At 40.1% G+C, this 16,296-nt stretch overlaps 1 protein-coding gene across 1 annotated transcript in view; it reads left to right on the top strand.

The window, feature by feature from the left end:
* The first annotated feature begins 1,875 nt into the window (after positions 1–1,875).
* The window catches only part of LOC102851770 (dolichyl-diphosphooligosaccharide--protein glycosyltransferase subunit DAD1-like), a 26,673-nt gene continuing 12,252 nt past the window's right edge, over positions 1,876–16,296 (top strand). The window contains exon 1 of the mRNA XM_006883123.1: positions 1,876–2,090. Coding sequence (XP_006883185.1) covers positions 1,880–2,090 — 211 coding nt within the window. The 5' untranslated portion in view covers positions 1,876–1,879. The remainder of the gene's footprint in view (positions 2,091–16,296) is intronic.

Here is a 16,296-nt window from a genome sequence, read left to right as displayed (position 1 = left end):
AGATGAATGGGACCTTCTAAGAATCAAATCCCTATGCACATCCAAAAACTTCTCCAACAGGGTAAAAAGGGAAGCCACAGACTGGGGAAAAGTGTCTGGTAATGACATGTCAGATAAGGGACTTAAATCTAGAATTTAGAAAATACTTGAGCACCACAACAACATAAAGGTAAATAATCCAATAAAAAAAAGGGCACAGGATATGAACAGACACTTCACCAAAGAAGACATTCAGATAGCCAACAAGCACATAAAAAATGTTAAAAATCCCTAGCTCTTAGAGAGATGCAAATCAAGATAACTATGAGATATCCTCTCACCACAGTAAGAACAGCAAGCAACAAATGCTGGCGAGGTTGTGGAGAGACTGGAACCCTTATTCATTATTGGTGGGAGTGTAAAATGGTGCAACCACTGTGGAAAGCAATGTGGTGCTTTCTCAAAAAGTTGCAAATAAAAATACCATTTGACCCAGCAATTCCACTACTGGGAATATACCCTAAAGAGAGCATAACCGACATCCAAGCAGATATATGCACACCCATGTTTATTGTGGCTTTGTTCACAATAGCAAGGAGTTGGAAACAATCTAAGTGCCCATCAACAAATGAATGGATAGAGAAGCTGTGTTATATTCACACAATGGAATACTACGCTGCATTGAAAAACAAGGAACTCATGCAATATTATTCAAAATGGGTGACCCTGGAGGACATTATGCTGAGTGAAGTATCTCAGTCACTAAAGGACAAATACTGTATGGTGCCACTGCTGTGGAATGAGGCTGACATCAGGGTTGGGTAAGACTGAGAAAAACTGGATAAATTATGTATACTGCATTGAAGCCGATGAGGGAGAGAACAGTTTAAAAGGAATACATTTTAGGGCATTATGATTATCATGAGTTCGGAATGAGGGTTGCAGAGTGGAGTATACTCTGGGTGGGGGTGTGCAGGGGGGACTGTATACCAATGGAGGAGTTTTTCTTTTGCTTTTCAAGGAGAAGAGCGAACTGGGGATGGGGGTGGGGTGGTGGGGAGAAAAGTGCAACAATGAATGAATGGAAATCCAAAATCTCTGTAAATGTTCATTTAAATAAATTAAAAATAAAGAACAGCTGGTGCGTTCGAACCGTGTACCCAGCTCCTTAACCACTGATAGTCCTTGCAATATAGCCCAATGAGAGGTATTGAAGAAGAATGCGCTCAGTTAACGTCTGCTGAATATCTACGGGGTTGGGTATTCCCGCGCGTATTTCCAAATGTCTCCAAATCCAGATCTTGAGTCTACTTTTGGGTTTAAACAGGTCAAATTCGCTCTTCACCTAAAATGAAGGCTGAGCAATGATTGGCCAGTATTTCTCACTTTGAAACTTTGGTTTGATCCAGCGTTCTAAGACAAACATCCAGAGCCTGTGTTCTTAAGTTAATTAAGGTCTTGGAGAGCCTGTCTTCATCTTAGAACGAAGCCAGACCGTTAATCTTAGAAAAAAATGCGGGAGGGCCATAGAAAATCAAACCACTTGGTAACCTCCACGTCTGCGGTAAAGTCTCGCCTTCCACTTCCTGCAGTACCTAGTTGCTAGGGCAACTGTGGGCGTCACTAAACTGACAGCGGAACTAACACAAATAAAGGCCACGTCTCCGGCGCAAGCGCATTAGATATTTCTCGTTGTAGTTTGCTGCCTAGTGTTGCAAATTGCGCCTGCGCAAGAGTTATTACGCGCCCCCGGACTGCTTTTACGCCTGCGCCAATTGGCACCGTGGGAAGGGCGGAGTTGAACGCTAGCAAGTACGCGTGCGCAGACATTACATCCGGTGTGTTCAACGGAACTGTCTGGAATTTCTTGAGGGTGAGCTGTGGATCTGAGTCGGTAGTCATGTCGGCGTCTGTAGTGTCGGTGATTTCACGGTTCTTGGAGGAGTACTTGAGCACTACTTCACAGCGTCTAAAGTTGCTGGATGCGTACCTCCTGTATATACTCCTGACCGGTGCTCTGCAGTTCGGTTATTGTCTTCTCGTGGGGACTTTCCCCTTTAACTCTTTCCTCTCGGGCTTCATCTCTTGTGTAGGAAGCTTCATCCTGGCGGGTAATGATTCCATACAAGTAATCGCAATAATAATGTGTAATTTTGGTGCATCGCGTTTTAATCTCACAGTACTCTTCTCAGTTTTGTATCAGATCTCTGCCTGTAAAGTTTTGGCAAGAGCCTTCCTTAACTCTCTTTTTGTGAGTAGAGTAGGACAATTGAGCCGCAGAAATATTGTCCTGTGCCTAATATCACGCACCTGCCCAGGAGCTGGAATTAAATGTCTTACACTGCTGCTAAGTCCTGCCGATCTAGTGCACTTTAAATTGTATTCCAGCTCTCAGCTCTAACACAATTTCAAAGTAGCTTTTTAAAATTTAAAATATTTTAACTCAGAATTCTCTTTCTTAGTAAAGGTAGTAAGCTTTCAGAGAGCTGTTTAAATGAACTGTGTAAAGAGTAATATATGTTGAATGGTGACTCCTACTTAACGTTTGAGTTTGGTTTTAACTATTCCTACTTAGAATTCTGGACTCGTTTTATACATGTAATATTTTTTAGTTTTATTTTTCCTTCTTATTCCCATTTTTGCCTAAATTTAACCTTTTTTGACCAAAAGCTTGCTGAATCCAGACTTGGCTTAGGGAGTGTTAGCCCTTTTTTGTAGATGTCTGCCACATGGACAGTTCCAGTTGCTCTTTGGCTTTGAAAACATGCCAAAATTTTATGTTGCCTCTTCCCACCTCCTAGGGCCATCATCACGTTGGTAGTTGACTTTTGAGTCTAAGAAAAGACATTTTGGTGAGAGCTGTTGGGAATACGTTCATTGTTTGTTACTTGTCCACAAAGAGTTTGTAATCTACTCTCATTGCCATTTGTTATCCCAATTTGTCTCACTAAGATAGTGACTAGAAATACTTACTTTAATATTTATGTCTGGATGTGTAGACATTGCCTTTGGAAACCTGGTCTCAAGATACTTTCACACTAAAAAATTGATGAAGGCAGATTATGTGCGTGCTTAATTCTGGTTATCGATTGATGTCAAGTTGAGCTGTTAGTACCACTTTACCTTATTACAGCCTAAAACATAACAGAGTTCTTTTCTTTGTAAAGTCGTTTGAATTGGTAAGCAGATACTAGTCAAAAGGGAATACTGACACTAAAGGGTAAACTAATTTAAGGAGTATGGATGTATGGGGAATTTTTAATTAAATGTGGCTTCAGTTAATAAAGCTTGAAGTCTAGTTAGAGCACAACAAATATGGTATAAGAATTCTCTGGAGATTTAATTTACACTGGTACTTAAGGATATATTGAAAAACCTCATTGCTGTCAAATTGGAACCAACTTATATTTGATCCGCCAGAAGATTTTCCTGCAGAGCCACTGGAAATTTTGAACAGAGAGCAGCATGGCCTTTGGGTTAGCAGTGCAACCCTCTATAGACTATGCCACCAGAGATGCTAGAGAAGGCTTTTTACCCATTCCATTCGGTGGAAGCTCATACCAGAGATAGTTCTACATTACATCGTTTCTCTCAGCATAAACTACATCTAAGGCAGATAATATTCCCATTTTATGTTAGTTTACTGAGAACTCCTCCCCTGTCAGTCACCTTTGTGTTAATGCCTTATTATTGTGAGTGCATTATATGCAAAAATGCAGTAATGGTCCCTGGGTGATATAGTCATGTTCCTATAGGAATTGATGACACCTGTTTTTGTTGTTTTAGGGGAAAGACATTAATAATTTTTTTACTGTCCTGGACAGTAGTAGTAGTAGTAGTAGTATTCTATTTGGATATTTAAGATTGCTGGGGTAAACAAGATACGGTTTTCTGTTGGAGTGGGTATATTAACCATTATCAGATATGTCACTTTCACTTTAGCCAGACAGTAGGGGCCTGAAAGTGGGGTTTTTCTCCCTCTTCAAAGAAGGAAATCTTCCTGCTGAATTCACACTTTTTTGTTTCATAAGCCTCTCAGGTTAAGAAAAGTCTTCAGAACTCCTTAAAAAAGTATGGATTGTTCAAGAATAAAGTTATAGGTTAATATGATAAAGCCAGAATGTTTTTTGAACACCTTCCTTTGCAGTATGCCAAACCAAGTTTTTGAGACAGTTGTTAAAAGCTTGATAGACTCCTTTCTCTACTCCCCAGTGTTGACTAGATCAGCTTTCACTGAATAGACACTTACTGAAAAGGGCACATTTGTTGATAATGGGATCAGTGTGTGTGAAATTAGGATTTCCAAATTTGTTATATAATAATTAGGTGAAGGCAATGAAAGTGCCCTAAGGAATAGAAAGGATCCATAACAAATCATAGTTGACACCTAAACCCCCAAACCTCTGAGTCCATGCTGACTATTGACGCTCTGTCACCAAGTTTCCGTGGCTGTGAATCTTTAGGGAGGAGATCACCCATCTTTTTCCTTTGGAGTATCTACTGGATTCAAACTGATGTCTTCTTATTTAATGAAACACCTAATTCAATACACTGCCAGACAGAGCTCCGTTTAATTAGCACAGAAGGTGTTATTTACATTTCTGTTATAGTGATGACCTTATCAAATTTACTTCCTCTGCCATTTGTTAGACCAAATTGTCAAGTGAAGGCTGATTTCAGTGGAGACTTTGAAATTGGGATACTTAGCCTTTATTCTCATTGGTAGAAGCTTTGTACATATTTATGGTTCTGTGATTTTTTATTTCACTGTGGTTTGTTTCCAGTTTGAAAGAGAGGGAGAAGGCCAATTTGGCTGGAGAATTTTAGGCTGGAGAATTATGTTAAAAGGTGGAGCTCCTCTTTGGGGAAAATATCAACATGATCAGTTGTTAACCAAAATGTTAGGGGTTCAAGTCTACCCAGAAGTGTAGAGAAAGTGAGGCCTGGTGATCTACTTCCCAACAGCAGGCCATTCAAAACTGTGGAGCCTAATTCTAATCTCAACATACATGGATTACTATGAGTTGTAATCTACTGGACAGGAGCTGGAATTAGTGTTGAGAATATTGGTGTTGGCGAATGGTGAGTGAGTTAGAGGATAGAACTAAATGATAGAACCATTAAGAGTTATCCTGTAGATTACAAGAAAGCATCAGAAGATTCCCCCCCCCTTTTTTAAAACTAGGGAAGAAAGCCAGAATTGGAGTTAGAAGTAGGATCAGTTGGATAGAGAAGTTCTTTAGTCTGATTCTTTAATATCCTTTTGGCAGTCTCTGTGTTTTTTCCTCTGAATGTTAATTAGCACCTAGCACATGCTTTTGAGAAATTGATTAGTGAATTTATAATTTGTAATGAAACTGTGGAGGGCCATGAACGGGCCCGCATGGCCTCCATTACAAGATGGCGCATGGCCTCCATTACAAGATGGCGCTGATTTCCTGCTTCTCTTTGTTTGCCTTAAACACAAACAAGACCTTATTTGGGCACTGTGTTCTCATTGGTTGATGGCTTGATCTCATGTGGGGTTTAGGATCCAATAGAGGCATGACACATAGATGATGGGCGGAGTACCAAGAAGGGGATAAAAGCCACACCCGGGGAAGGGAAGAGAGACTCCATCTTCAGAGAGACTCCATCTTCCACCACCCTCTGTAATCATACTCCTGAGTAAACCGCTGTGAGAAGGAACTGTGGGGTGTTGTGTCCTTGTTCCTGCTGGACAGGCAAGGCGCGCAACAGAAACCACACTTTTAAAAAGCCTGATGGTAATAAAATGTAACTCTTCCCTCTCATTTCCTCCTGACTAGAATAGTCACCCATAGTTTCAAGAAGTTAGAGGTAGAAATGATACATTAGAGGATCTAGCCATCTCCCCCTGCCCATTCATTAGAGAACAATATAAACAAAAAAACCATTGCCATTGAGTGAGTTCTAACTCATGGGAGCCGTCCTTGGTTTCTGAGAATGTACATCTTTTGGGGAGGACACTGCCTGCCTTTCTCTAGCTGAATTGCTGGTGGATTCAAACTACTGGACTTTTACTTAGCAGCCCCACTTCCTATGCTGTGTGCTACCAGGATTCTTTGAGTACAGCACACTAAGAAATCAACCTCATTATTGCTGTCCACGCAAAACCAATTCATAGTTGATGCGCCAGTGGCTTTCTGAGGTTGTAACTCAAACAGGAGGAATATTGCCCCTTCTTTGCACTCCCCGGCAGTGCTTGTGGATTCACAGAGCCAGAGAGGTCATTGTAGGTAAAAAGCAGCTTCCCCTGGACCATACCCCCAGAGCTACATTAAATATCATATATCACATATTTATAATGATCCCAGTTAGAATATTTTTATAATATTCTACCACATATTTATAGTGATCTCAGGTTAGAATATTTTTCTTTTGTAAGAGTTTAAAGGCAAAGAATGCTTTTGAGCTTTGGTGCTGGAGAAGAGTATTGAACATATCCTAGACAGCAAAGAGAACAAATAGGTTTGTCCTGAACAGGGTGAAGTCAAGCTGCTCCTTGGAGGAAAGGATTTTGAAGCTCCATCTCAAAATTGATTCTGACTTAGAGAATGAGAGGAAGACCCTCAACAAAGTAAATTGACAAAGTGACTACTCCAGTGGACTTGAGCTTGACAGAGATTGTTCAGATCTGTTGTTTATAGGGTCATTGTGACATGAGGGTACTCAGCAGCAACAGCATGAGTCAGAGGGGACTTGATGACATCTAGTAATGACAGCATGAGATAGAATTGCCCTATAGTGTTCCCAGGACTGTAATCTTTACCAGAGAAGACTGCCACAATTGTCTCCTATGGAAAGAAGCTCCTGAGTTAAGACAGCTAGTGACTTTTCCTTAATAGCAGGCGCTATTCACTGTCAGGGCTCCTTCAGATATTTCTTTCTTTTTTTTAAAAAAAAAAAGCTTGACACAGCTTTATTAAAAGCGCTCCTGGGCAGGATTGCTTCAGATATTTCTAAACTGGAATATTTACCCCTTTTTTAAGAGTAACATTCCAGGTTGATAATCCTGGAATGTTTAGGCATGTTGCCAGGAAAGACCAGTCCTTGGAGAAGGACATCCTGTTTTGGGGGGTGGAGGGACAGCGTGGGAGAAGATGACCCCAGATGAGATGTATTTACTGAGGTAATGGTGTGTTAGCTTGGAAGGAGGTTTGTCATCCACTTCCGTAATAGCTTGCCTCCGGAAACCCTATGAACCTGAAGAGAGGATGAGATACACCCAAGCGTTGAGGATTCTCCTTCATAGGGTCGCTATGAGTCCCCTGCAACTCCACGGCACTTAACAACAACAACAATGGTGTGTTGGAAACAGTGAAACTGGCTCAGGATAGGGCAGGGTTCAGAGCTATTCAAACATCTTCAGCTGCTGATTTTTTATCTTGTGGTTACAACAGACAAGTAACTCATTGTCCTTTAATCTGAACCAACTCATAGTTGACCTTCTAACAGCTGTTCAGAGGCTGTAAACTGCATGGTTAGAGATTGCTCTTCTTTCTCCCAAGGAAGAATTGGTAGATTTGAACTACTAGGAAGGTGCTGCCTTTGACAACTCTCTACATCTCTGTAATTAAATACCAAACAACCACATAAAGCCCAAACCTATTGCCCTTGAGTTGATTCTGACTTAGAGAATGAGAGGAAGACCCTCAACAGAGTAAATTGACAAAGTGACTACTCCAGTGGACTTGAGCTTGACAGAGATTGTTCAGATCTGTTGTTTATAGGGTCATTGTGACATGAGGGTACTCAGCAGCAACAGCATGAGTCAGAGGGGACTTGATGACATCTAGTAATGACAGCATGAGATAGAATTGCCCTATAGTGTTCCCAGGACTGTAATCTTTACCAGAGAAGACTGCCACAATTGTCTCCTATGGAAAGAAGCTCCTGAGTTAAGACAGCTAGTGACTTTTCCTTAATAGCAGGCGCTATTCACTATCAGGGCTCCTTCAGATATTTCTTTCTTTTTTTTTAAAAAAAAAAAGCTTGACACAGCTTTATTAAAAGCGCTCCTGGGCAGGATTGCTTCAGATATTTCTAAACTGGAATATTTACCCCTTTTTTAAGAGTAACATTCCAGGTTGATAATCCTTCTGTACCTTCTGATTTGATTTTTTTTTTTTAAGCAAAGCAGAAATCCTTGCATTCTAAAGCCCTCTTTTTTTCCCTCACCAGGATAGGTAAATAGAGAGCATTAAGACTATCCTTAAAGTAAGTCTTTGATCTTGTAGTGATTTTTAACACTTTCCCAACTTGATCTGCTAATTGTCAGGAATAAGGTGCGCCTGATCCAGGCCATGGTCTTTGCAATTACTTGGAAAGTAATTGTCCAGAAAGCTGGACAATGACTAGGGATGATAGAAGGAGAATTGATGCCTTTGAGCTGTGGTATTGGAGAAGAATATTGACTTTACCATGGACTGCTAAGAGAACGAACAGGTTCATTCATCCTAGAGAGAGTAAGACCAGGCTGCTCCTTGGAGGCGAGGATTCTGAAGCTTTGTCTGACATACTTTGGACATGTTACACAGAGGGACCAGTCCCTGGAGAGGGACGTCTTGCTTAGGAAGGTGGAAGGACAGTGCAAGAGAGGAAGACCCTAGATGAGATTTGACTGGGGTAATGGTGGTGGGTGTGTCAGAGAATGATTTTGGCATGGGGTAGAGCAGGGTTTAGGGCTGTTGTACATAGAGTTGTTATAGGTTGCAGTCAACTCATGGCACCTAACAACAGCAGTCAGCAACTTCGGCTTACACCCCCCCCCCCCATTTTTATTCCTAGTCTACTAATCTGAAAACACTAAAAAACTGATTTTCTGGGAGTCAGAACCAACTCATAACTTACCTCTAGTGGATTTTGGGGGGGGATAAATCTCATGAGAGGAGATTTGCCATCTTCCAAAAAGTTACTGGTGGTTAGAACTATCTGAGAATGCACCACTTTTGGGTTAACAGTGCAGTTCTTTCAAACTATGCCACCAATATTTTTCATTGTTTCCATCATATACTGCCAAATAAGAACCAGTTCATACATAGCTGACCTTCCAGACAGTTTTCAGCGGCACAGGAGAGTACAGCCCATCTTCTACCTACAGACCATCTGGTTGGTTTGTACTCTTTACCACTCATCCACCCGAGCTCTCTACAAATCCCAGAGCAGTTTGAATGACAAAGACAAGGAGCCAGATCGGGAGTGTTTTCTGGATTAAGAGAACTGGTGTTTTGGGATTATCTGTTTTGTTGTTGTTATGTGCCGTCAAGTAGCCTCCAACTCATAGCGATTCTGTGTACAGCGGTTCTGAACCCTGCCCTGTCCTGAACCAATCTCACTGACTGTGACACATATAACCCCATTGCCCCAGTTACTGTATCAGTCCATCTCACCTGGGGTCTTCTCCTGCACTGTCCCTCAACTCTTCCAAGCATGATTTCCTTCTCCAAGGGCCAGTCCTTCCAAGCCACGTGTCCAGAGTATGTGAGACGGCACTTCAGAATCCTTGCTTCCAAGGAGAAATTTGGTTTCACCATCTCTCTAAGACTGACCTATTGTTGTTTTTTGGGTGATTTTTTTTTCTTTTCAGTGACACCACAACTCAAAGACATCGATTCTTCTTCTGTCATTCTTAGTCATAATCCAGCTCTCTGAAGCTTAACAAGTAATTGCAAAGACTGTGGACTACATCAAGCTCACCTTAGTGTGTAGACTGACATTGTTGCTTCTTTCTCAGTACTCTGGAGAGGTCCCTGACAGCAGATTTTCCCCGTGCAATTCATCTTTAGATTTCCTGACTCCTGGTATCCAAGAGTGTTAATTGTAGAGCCGAGTAAACTATTGAGTTAACTATCTCAATCTCTTTACCATCCATACTGATGCTGCCAATTGACCCAGTGGTGAGAATTTTTGTTTTCTTGATGTTGAGCTTGAATCCATATTGAAGACTACAGTTCTTGACCTTTTGCAGCACGTGCTTCAGGCCTTTCTCAGTTTGAGCAAGCAAGGTTGTATCATCTGCATAAAGCAGGTTGTTGATGAGTCTTTCTCCAGTCCTGATGCCACATTCCTACTCATAAAGACCTGCCTCTGAATGTTTTGTTCTGCATAGACTGAAAAGGTATGGAGAGAAGATGCATCCCTGACTCACTCTTTTCCTTATTTTGAACCATGCAGTGTCTCCTTGCTCTGTTCTGAGGACTGCTTCCTGGTCTGAGTATAGGTTTCACATGAGCAGAGTCAAGTGTTCTGAGATTCCCATTCTCCTCAAAATTAGCCACAATTTTAATATTCTCTCCTATGTGATACACAGAAGTTTTTCAACCAAAACCTGTTAGTCTTGTTGCTATATTTCCTTAATATCTATTTCCAGCTTTTCATCCTCAGCAGCTTTGGTTCTTAATACTCTCAATTCTGCTCACCAGGCTCCTGCCTTTGTTTCCTCTCTCTCTGTAGTCCATCCTCTGTTTACACCTTTTGATTTGCAACTCTGTGTCCTCACTCCCCACATTAAATCTGTTGTAATTTCTGAAGTAAAACTCACATTTTATGATACTTGCTCTTTTTATTTCTAGCTTCTTCCTGTTTTATCTTCTACTTCTTCCCTTTGTGTGCTTTCCGCTCTAACTTCATTGAGCTACTTGCTATTCCCTGAACATGCCGTGGTGTCTCAAGCTTTTTTTACCTTGATTGCCTGCTTGGAAAATTTCTTTATTTCTTAGACTTCTCAGCTGAAATGCTGTTTCCTTTTGAGATACTCCCAGCAGATTTTCATTCACCTGTCTTCTACTTCACTTGTGTTTGTGAGATGTGGCACTTTCCTTATTCTGTGTTTGCTTGTGTATTTTTCTTCTCTTTGGAAAGTTAGCCTTTGAGAAGTTTTTTCATCTATGTTTCTAGTGCTTAAAAATGTATATATTAAAAAAAGTGTATATATTGTAAACATATAATATTTATGATTCTTAGTAATTAGGTATGTCTAAGTCTCTGCTAAAGTGCTGGAGACTGAACTGTGAAAACTGTTACAGGTTATTAATTTGTGCTGCCAACTCAGGTTGCACCTCTTGTGGTTTAAATCCATCAGATGGTCCTTGAGACAGAGATGATCTTACAGCCTTAGAAACCATGCAGCTGATCAGTTTTGAGTTTATTTTGACTAGATGTCAATGAGTGAGTGAGATACAGAAAGTGAATATAGATAATAGAGTTGTGATAGAGAATTGTTGGCCTGGATTAAAAAAAATTCTCTAACGCATTGCCGACAAATTGATTTTGACACTTAAAATAACTTTGCATCGAGTTTCCAAGGCTGTAAATCCTAATGGGAGGAGATGACTCATGATTCTTCCCTGAGCTGCTGGTAAAACTATGCCAACAGAGCTCTTTGTTGTTCAGGATAAGAGCGTATAGTTCATGGGTACTCAGCCCTGTCCACCAGTCTTAAAATGCTTCCTGAAGTGATAACTTTTCCAAAATATGTTTCCTAACTTCTCACTCTCTCCTGTATTTCTTCATTTCTGAAGTCTCCATTGTCAGTCTCGTTTTATTTTTTTTACTAAGAAAATAGAAGTAGTAAGACAAGAAGCACTTCATCTTTTTCATAGGAATCCATCTGTACTACTGCCTATTCTCTCTGACTTAGTGACTTAGGGAATGATTCCCTTTCTTGTCCAAGGCAAAGTCCTCTACTTATGCAGAGGATCTACTCTTTTCTTGCTCTTCAGGGACTGAGACCTACACTTATCTTTTTCCCTTCTTTATCATTAATTTCTGTTTTGGCTGAATCATTCTCATTAAGTGAATATGCTCTTGCTATCCACTAAGAATAGATTTGATGGATTGAACACTGATGATTAGAGACCAGATAATTTGTGGTCTGACATTAAGGATATTCTTAAAGAAAGCAAAGGGTCATTGCAGATGTAGGAGAGGAAGAAAAGACCAAAATGGAGATCAGATGAGACTAAAAATTACACTAGTGTATATACCAAAACAAAGGTGGGACATACTGAAGTAAAAGAGGAAGATTTCAAAGAGCAGCTTAAGAAAACAAACTATTATAATGAAATGTGCAAAGAACTGGAGTTCGAAAACCAAAAGGGAAGAGCACACTCTTCACACACTTAAAGAACAAGTTGAAGATTTGCAATACTGATGGATTCTATGGGCAAAAATTTGAATGATGCTGGAAGCATCAAAGAAGATAGAAGGAACACATAGTCTCTATAGCAAAAATAATTGGTTGGGGGAAAAATAAAAATTACTCGATACCGAACCATTTTCAGAAGTAGCATATGATCAAGAATTAGTGCTAGTGAGGGAAGAAAAGTTGTACTGAAGGCATTGACAATAAAATAAGGGCACAGGAATTGATGGAATGGAATACACATTGACACGTGCAGTAAACATGCCACCCTGGACTTGTTCACTAGTCTTTGCCGACAAGTTTGGAAGACAGATACCCAGCCAACTGACTGGAGGTAATCCAAATGTGCCTATTTTTTTTTTTTTTTAAAAACAAACCCAAACAAAAAACCATGATAGAACAAAATGTGACTATTATTGAGCAGTATCATTACTATCACATTGCAAATAGAATTTTGCTGAAAGTAACTAAAAAAATGGCTAGAACAGTATATTGATGGGGAACTGTCAGAAATTCAAGCTGGACTCAGAACTGACCATGTCTAAAGGGTTATCATTGCTAATATCAAGCCAATCTTGACTGATAGCAGAGAATACTGGAAAGATGTTTACTAGGGTTTTTTGTTTATGCAAGGATATTTGACTATGTGGATCATAACAAATAATTGATACCATTGAGAAGAATGGGATCCCCAGAACATTTAATTGTGGTCATGTGAAACCTATGCATAAACCAAGAAGCAGTTGTTCAAACAAAGCACTGTGTGGTTTAAAATTGGGAATAATGTGTGTCAGGGTTGTATCCTTTCTCCATAAAGACCCTCAATCAGGTGGACTGACACGGCACTTGCAGCAATGAGTTCAGTTATGTCAGATTGTGAGGATGGCACAGGATAAGACAGAGCTCAGATCTGTTTTAGGGTCCTATGAGTTGTGCTGAACAGCACCTAACAACAGCAGTAAAAACAACTTTCAATCTGTATGTTGAGGAAATTATTTGAAGGACTGGATTATATGAAGAATAATGCGATGTCAAGATTGGAGGAAATCACATCAACAATCTGCATTATGCGGGTGACAGCCTTGCTTGTTGAAAGTAAAAAGGATTCAAATTTCAGAATGTTTCAAAACACTTGCTGTGGAAGATCACAGACTACAAACATCACAATGTCAAGAAAACAAAAATTCTTAACACTGGACCAATAGGCAACATCATGATAGATGGTGAAAAGTTTGAAGTTGTCAGTGATTTCATTTTACTAGGATCCACCTTCAATACCATAGTAACAGCAGTCACAAAATCAAAAGACATGTTGCAATGGAGAAATCTGCTGTCAAGGATATCTCCAAAATACTAAAGATCAAGGATGTCAGTTTAAAGACTAAGGTGTACCAGATCCAAGCCTTGGTGCTTTCTGTACATCTGAAAGTTGAATGGTGAATAAGCATGACAGAAGAAGCAAGGTTTGTGCATTGTGTTGGAGAAAAGTATTGAACAAAAGAACAAATAAGTCTGTCGTGGAGGAAGTGTAACCGAGGTGCTTTCTAGAGGCAAAGATAGTGAAACTTCATCTCACATACTTTGGACATATTTGTGAGGAGGGACCAGTTCTTGGAAAAAGACTGGAGGGTCAGAGAAAAAGGAAAACCCTTAAGATAAATTGACAGTGTCTATAATAATGGGTGTATCGGAGACATAAGGAAGGGGCAGGATAGGACAAGGTTTAGATTACTGTTCAAAGAGGTTATTGTTCAAAAAGTGGAATTGAGTTTGGTTTGATGATTCTTGATAACAACAATATTATCCAAGTCTGCCTACCTATTTTTTCATTGTCGTAGAATTTCCTTAAAGGCTATTACTGTTTGTACTTTCTCACTTTTCAGTCATTCACTCCTTAATCTTGATGGTAGTTTTCCTTCCAATTCAGAAGTGCTGTGTTCATCCCCTTCCTCATTTTACCGGATTGCTTTGGAACACACTTAGTGTTTCAAACATGAAGCATATAACATAGTTGGTCACTCACATTCTTCTGTATTAAAAAATACTTCTCCAAACTTCTACCCTATGACAGTGTTGATTGTTCCTTCTAATCCTCACCTTGTCTGTGCCATCTTGCTGGTACTTCTTTGACCAAGGACATGGTCCTACAGCCTCTTCATGGTTGCTTTTACTGTAAGACCAAAACCAACCCTTACCCTTTGTTGTTTAGCCAGTTCCAACTGGTAACCATCCAATTTCCAAGGATATAAGCCTTAATGGGAAGAAACTGCCTCATCTTTCTCCTGTGAAGTGAAATGTAGATTTAAACTGCCAGGCTTTTGGTTAGCAGCATAATACTTACCCTACTACACCACCAGGGCTCCTGGCTTTATACCTCAAGTTGTTGTTGTTATGTGCCATCGAGTCGTTTGCAACTCATAGCGACCCTATGCACAGCAGCCCTAAACCCTGCTTTATCCTGCGCCAACCACACTGCCTCTGACACACCCATCCCGATTACCCCAGTCACCGAATCAATCCATCTCATAGAGGGTCTTCCCCTCCTGCACCGTCCCTCCATTTATTTTTTAAATTTTGACTCATTCCCCGAATTCCAAAATGATTGTGTCCAGCAGCAAACTTAACATCTCCACTTAGAATTTTGTATGTCTCTTCCATTTACTATATCCCAAATTGAATCCTTCCTGTCATTTGCCTTGCCAGTTAATAGATGGAGTCTTTACTTGTTGAATTGTTGAACCCAAACATTTAGGTGATTTCCCTGATGTATCTTTTGTATCCATTTTGCCAGCACACCCTGTCTTCTGTACTTATTTTCTTTTGCTCATTTTTACTACCATTACCTGCACTTTTAGGCTTATAAGTGATTCCTCTGCTTTTGTATTCAAATCACGTCTTAAACATGGCAGCTCTATTGTCAAGTACTATTGAGTCAACCCTTTGAACAACCCTATGAATAACGGACCTGAATGTTGCCCTATCGTGCACCATCCTGACTGTCTCTTTTTCATTCAGGCCCCTTGTTACAGTTAAAGCAAGAGCAACTTTAATGTAAATCATATCATTTTACTTCCAAAGCCCTAAATTGTTTATTATTCCTTTACTCTTAGAACTAAATCTAAATTCAGCTGAGGCTTCAGGATTTGACAGTTGCTTCCCTCACCCCTTCAGTGTCTCGTGTGGTCATGCGACCTGTGTTAAAACTAGAACATGTCAAAATTGTTCTTGCTACCTAGAATGCACTATCCCCAAATCTTTGCATGGTTGGATCCTTATCTTTTAGCTATTGGTCTTAATTTAAGACCTTAGATAGGCCCTTCTATAACCAGTGCATAATAAATAGTTTCCTACATAGGATGAAACCAGGCTGTTCCTTGGAGATTAGGATTTTGAAGCTCCATCTCACATACTTTGAGCATGTGGCCAGGAGGGACCAGTCCTTGGAGAAGGACATTGAGCTTGGAAGGGTGGAGGGACAACACAGGCGAGGAAGACCCCAGGAGAGATGAATTGATACAGTAACTGGGGCAATGGGAGTAAGTGTGTTAGAGACAATGAGATTGACTCATGATAGGACAGGATTGTATATTGTACAGGGTTGCTCTGATGGCACATAACAACAAAAGTCAACAATTAACCTGTTTGTTCTTGGCATTTATTAATACCTCTTATTTATGTCCATTATGGTATAATTTCTTGGGTGGCAGATTCTTAGTTTTTTTGTTCCTAGAACAATGTCTGACCTGTAGTAGGTGATAAGGAAATATTTTGCAGAATGAGTAAACATCCACAAAGGGATTACACTGGAACCAACTCTTAAACAGAGCTATTTGCCTGAGAAGCTAGTAGAATTACTTCCAAAGTGGTTAATGGAGAAATTGAAGGACATTTGTGTAAGGACATTTTTTAAAAGGTCTTTTTTTTGTTTGTTTTTTTGGGGTTTTTTATTTAAGTGAATCACAGATAGGACACATCCATTTTAGTAACATAGTTACAGGCCATTGAGTTCACTGTGACTTATAGTGACCCTGTAAACAGTGGATCTGAGCCCTGCTCTATCCTGTGCCATCTTTATCTCTCATATATTTGAGCTCATTGTAACAGTCCGTGTCAGTGCATCTTGTTGAGAGTCTTCCTCTCTTAGTTGATCCTTT

This window comes from Elephantulus edwardii, unplaced genomic scaffold (assembly GCF_000299155.1).
Source record: "Elephantulus edwardii isolate Elephantulus edwardi_28Jun2011 unplaced genomic scaffold, EleEdw1.0 scaffold00026, whole genome shotgun sequence".
NCBI lineage: Eukaryota > Metazoa > Chordata > Mammalia > Macroscelidea > Macroscelididae > Elephantulus > Elephantulus edwardii.
Note: the sequence above shows the minus strand (reverse complement) of the source record. Positions and strands in the feature narration are given on the sequence as shown.